The 5,000-nt window shown below is 51.1% G+C and overlaps 2 protein-coding genes across 2 annotated transcripts in view; one reads left to right on the top strand and one right to left on the bottom strand.

Annotated features, from left to right (window-relative positions):
* Positions 1-4,840, top strand: part of LOC126574410 (mucin-5AC-like) — a 5,767-nt gene extending 927 nt beyond the window's left edge. Inside the window, exons 1-2 of the mRNA XM_050234599.1 lie at positions 1-266; positions 2,871-4,840. The exon at positions 1-266 is cut by the window's left edge and continues 927 nt beyond it. Of these exons, the coding sequence (XP_050090556.1) occupies positions 30-266; positions 2,871-4,697 (2,064 nt within the window). The 5' untranslated portion in view covers positions 1-29 and the 3' untranslated portion in view covers positions 4,698-4,840. The remainder of the gene's footprint in view (positions 267-2,870) is intronic.
* A 15-nt stretch (positions 4,841-4,855) lies between these two features.
* The window catches only part of LOC126574405 (centrosomal protein of 131 kDa), a 4,656-nt gene continuing 4,511 nt past the window's right edge, over positions 4,856-5,000 (bottom strand). The window contains exon 6 of the mRNA XM_050234595.1: positions 4,856-5,000. This exon is cut by the window's right edge and continues 9 nt beyond it. Within this exon, the coding sequence (XP_050090552.1) occupies positions 4,877-5,000 (124 nt within the window). The 3' untranslated portion in view covers positions 4,856-4,876.

Below are 5,000 nucleotides of genomic sequence, written 5' to 3'. Positions count from 1 at the left end.
GCAAAAAGTGAAGTAGAATAGTGGTTACTATGACACCACCACCACCGCCTCCTCCTCCAACCCCCGGCACCCCGAGTGCTCCAATGACACCCAGTAATGGCCACGTGTCACCACCACCACCACCACCGGCAGCACTCGTGTCACCATCGAAGGGACCAGCGAATGACCACAATGATCAGCTAATGGCGGCCATTCGTGCCGGTATCACTCTGAATCCGACCAAAACCAACGATCGCAGTACACCGGGCTTCATCCAACGATCGAACGTAAGTGTCCACCGTGCTGTGATGCTGTTACACAAGCTGTGCGCTCTTCAAATTAAACCTTCGGGGGTCTGAGAGTGGCATTAGGTTCCTATCCGATACGCCACGGATACATCATCGTCGGCTTGAGCGTTCGCACGCGCTGTTAATGAAAGAGAGCGCTTTTCCTTGTTCCGGCATGTTCGATTGGTGCAACGGTTGTAAGGATTAAGAGGCTGGGATTAAGAACTGCGCTGCCTGACTCTTCAGCTGGACAGCGCTACTTGAAAGTGCGAGTGCAAGTGCGATTGCGAAGCCGCCCGCTGGCCACTAGCTTCAACGAGACTGCGGCGCTCGCAAAGGCAGGTGATTCTCATCGGTAAACATCAGAGGCCACTGTCTCGCAATAATGCGAACCCCCTCCCGGGATGCACGTTTATCTCGCGGAAGTGCAGTTCCCGTGACTTTGGCCACCGCGATGCATCGCTTCTCTCTCTCTCTCTCTCGGGGGGTTGGTGGTTTGAAAATGTAAATAAGTAGCCCACAGCAAACGCCGCCTTAGATCGTCGAGTGTAGCACGATCCGTGAGCGCGCACCCGGTGACGTCAATGTTGAGGTTAGAGTTAACCGGTTATCGACCGGCAGCCTTGCGGAGCCTGGTACCAACTTCCAATATTTATCCGACTGATAATTGTGCTGGCCTGGCCCCCGGGGGTGCTCTGTCCTTGAGCTCGCTTAACTTGCCCGATGTCACGGGCATTCCGATCCCTGTTTTACGACCCGTTGCGACAAATGTTCGGCCACGCGCGTTATCGATGGTCCGCAATTTGATAACGAGCCGCTGGTATTGTGGAATTTTGTCGACAAAAAAATCAAACACGATCAGTCAGGGGGTCTCCTGTTTACTTATCGGCCGATCCCTCAGGTGTGGTGTGTATGTTTTTTTTTATTAGAGGCCGCTAATACAGGTGGTCAGCGTTGGTTAGCACCGCCGGTGGCGTTTGCTTTCTTAGTCGACAGCTGCCAGTTCCTCTCTCTCTAACCTTTCCTTCCCGCCATCGAAGTCTCCCGAGAGAGCGAGGAACAATGGGAAAAGGGGAGGCGCAGGCCGTGGGAAATGTTTAAATTCGATAGCAAGGCGGCCTGGGAAAGCGGCTACTGCTGGCCTATTGGATGCAAAGTCACAGTGGTCGTGGCGCGATGCGCAAGAGACAAAGCACCGGAGACCCTCAGAGGGACGGACGAGCTGTTACTGAAGGCCACGGTGAACCAACGTCTGGTCGGGTGTTGGATTTTTGTCTTCCGGGATGTTCATCACAAAGCAGGTGGCGTGGTGACGATCAAAAGAGGAAACCTAGAGAGTGATGAAGTCGCATCTTGACCGTCTCTATTCCTATTGACAATTGTTTCAACGTTTCAAGAGAATCGTTCGAGTAGAATTGTGAATTGTGCGAAAATGCACGAACAAAAATGGATGCTGTGGATGCTCCCTCCCCCGTTGTTTGATGGCCCCCTTCGCTGTGTGACAAAAAAGCATTAATGGAAATGAGATAATCTAGGCAGGCTGTGCGATTTCTTGCTTTTCCGGTGGTCTTGGTTGATTTTTTAACGCCACAGTAAGCCACGAGATCCCCTTCTTCATTGCGTTTATTAACCGGCAATTGTCCAGCTCTGGTGAATGTATCTTCAAAGTATTTACGACACGTAGCGTGATTTGGCGTAATTATGAAAAGACCTTTGGTGGGCTCATTCGATAACGGCGATCGATAGAAGGAGTTGCGACATGCCTGCGGTTGCGACATGCCTGCGGAGGACGCATGACGCACGAACGCACGATAATGGTGAAGCCGCGGCACTAGGGCGCGATGTGGGTGACTGATAAGTGGTAACTCTAGGGAACCCTGGGGAAGTTAAAAAAAATACACGGAAAGTATTGTCACATCACGTCCCAACCCCGTAAATGGGAGCCATTTGAGAGGTTCTGAAAGGAAACGACACTTTAGGTCCCGGTGGTAGAGTGTGGTGTTTGTTGGGCAATGAATCATTGACCAAAAGTGGATCGTTTGTCGACACGACGAGTAAATGAGACTCAGACGATAGTGTCACTTATTAGTCTGAACATGATGTCGTCACTGCACTGTGCAGCGTTGGCCGTGATGCATTTGCTTGCACAGCTTGTTCAACTGCGGGTGTGGCTGCGTTGTTCCCTCACTGCGCGGCTGGAGTGCTAAACCTGATGCGCTGCCTGTGTTAACCGCAAACGCAGCAACCTTCGGCCGTGCATTAACCACAATTATGATGCATGAGCGTAACAATTAGTTAGAGGAAACAAGGTTAAATATCGTCCCCCCCGGGGGAGGGCGCCCTGTTGCTGTGCGAATATCGTCAAACGATGTATCGTACGAGGAGGAATAGAGATCTTATTCGTAGAATATGGAAATAATGATGCCTTATCGCCATTTTAAGAATGCAATTGCTTACTGCTTCAGACTCTCGCATATCAGTACTCTCGATATAAAATGATTCAAAGGGGAAATGGCACAAGCAATGAAAATAACAAAATAGTTACATAATGCAAACATGCGATCAAGATCACTAAACGACATCCTCCTCTTTGTTCCATTTTAGGGTGTCGTGGATACCAATGGCAAATGTGACCAGCATACGGGATCGTCGACAGATGAGCAGGGGATCGATGTGATAAAGGATGCACTGCAGGCCGAGCTGCGCAATACGCTGAAGCGCAAGATTAAAAAGCAGGAAATCGACGATGGTGACTGCACGAAGAACGAGGAAATTGAACGATCGATCGAAGCAACGCGCAGTGAGATACAGCTCAAGGTGAATGGTACAGCAGAACCCGCTGGCAAACATGCTGCCGATACTCCGAAGGTGGAAAATCCACTGAAGACACTTGTCGACGTGATTGATAAGGAACGGGGTGTTGTTGTTGCTGCTGCTCCTGCTGCTAAGGCCCCTCAGCCTAAACAACCAAGTCCTGTGCTCGTTAAGAAGGTTTCATCACCGATCACATCGCCAAGCAAAAGTGTAGACACTCCGAAGACTGTGACGCCAACGGCTGTAAGCGGAAACACAGTGGTAGTGAATGTTAGTCCGACTCCGTGGAAGAAAACTATCCCGGCAACTACCAGCCCAACTGTCCCTACTACATCCAAGTCAACGGAATCCAATCATCCGATTGTGAGCTCAAGTCCATGGAAGAAAACGGTTTCACCAACGACGGTGATCACCTCGCCGAAGGCTCCAAGTGCTCCCAAGACTGTGGCAAACGAAACAGCTAAGAGCAGCACCGTCTCTAGTCCTCAGACGACTCAGCCCGAGAAAGTCACTTCTCCCGGTGTCGCTCCAGCTGTAGCCAACTTGTCGGCCATGTTTAACGGCGGTTCAGCAACGAACACGCTTCCAAAAACGAATGGAACACTGCAGAAGGCTCCGACACGACTGAACAGCTCACCAGCACCAGCAACGACCACTAACTCTTTCTCAAATACCCTCCCGAGGGTTAAAGCACCACCGACAGTCAAGAGTTCGCCTCCTAGCCCGATGTACACCGCAACGGTCAAGGTACCGATCGCTAGTTTCACCGATAGTCCCCGGAATGTTACGCGAGTTGCCACCATGGAACCACTGACCATTGACACAGCAACATCGAACGGCGGTACGGGGTCCTTACCGACGACTCCGAAAGAGTTGCTTTCACCGCAGGTACGCTCCGGTACTGCTTCGATCAGACCGTCGCAGATAAGGACACTGACGAAAGCGGGCAGCCCCGTAAGCCACACCGATATACTGGAAACACCGAAAACGGTCACCAAGCTGCCGGTCACATTGATCGAGCCTGCCCCAGTGCTTACAGCAGCGGCTGCCACTTCACCAGCTCCAGCAACACCACCGGCGTCCCCCAGGAATGGAGACAGTGGCTCGAAGGCCAACCCGGTGCAACCGCCCAAGGAGCGTACCTTCGAGAGGGCACCAAAGGAAACGAAAAGTCCTCTGAATCGCTGGAATGATGGAGCGACCGGTGGAACGGCACGAAAGCTATTGATTTCGCACGGACGACCCAATTTTACGATCAAACGCTCGAACTCACGCCAGGGTTTCGATGTTGACGTGGCGGATAGCAAGGATGCGGATGCACCGAAGCCCGTGTTTCGCATTCTGACTGATCTGGAGAACAGTGAAAGGGCACAGGATGAACAGCAACAGCAGCAACAGCAGCTGAAGCAACAACCTACTCCAGTCGTCCAGCATTACGTGTCCTTTGCGAAGGATCTTTCCAACGCACCAAACAATCATCCGGATGTGGCCGTTGTCACAAAGACACTGCCACCGAAAGTGCCAAGCACGGAGACGGATCCGTTTCTGGCGACACTGAAGGACATCAAGATCGATATAGACGAAATGAAGGTTGTGGTTCAGGCGAAGGACTCATAAGGAGGTGGTTAGTGATTGTCTTGGGCCTATCTGCGGTTCCTGAGGATGCGAAGCAATATTAGTTTGTAGGGCAAACATGGACATTATCTAGGATAGTTTTCCTTTTATGTGATTCACAAAATAAAAAATCAAAATAAATTGTATTCAAATCGTTACTAAAACCGCTACTTCGGCTACCATTACTTAATACAATAGTCTATGCGCTGTTGCCGGATGATGGCGTCCTGTTTGAGACAACGTTCCTTCAGCCCTGCAATGTCCTTCTGGAGGGCCGATATGGTTGCATCCTTTTTGTCGATGGCC

This window comes from Anopheles aquasalis, chromosome 3 (genome assembly GCF_943734665.1).
Source record: "Anopheles aquasalis chromosome 3, idAnoAquaMG_Q_19, whole genome shotgun sequence".
Classification (NCBI taxonomy): domain Eukaryota; kingdom Metazoa; phylum Arthropoda; class Insecta; order Diptera; family Culicidae; genus Anopheles; species Anopheles aquasalis.
This window is presented reverse-complemented; position numbering and strand designations above follow the sequence as displayed.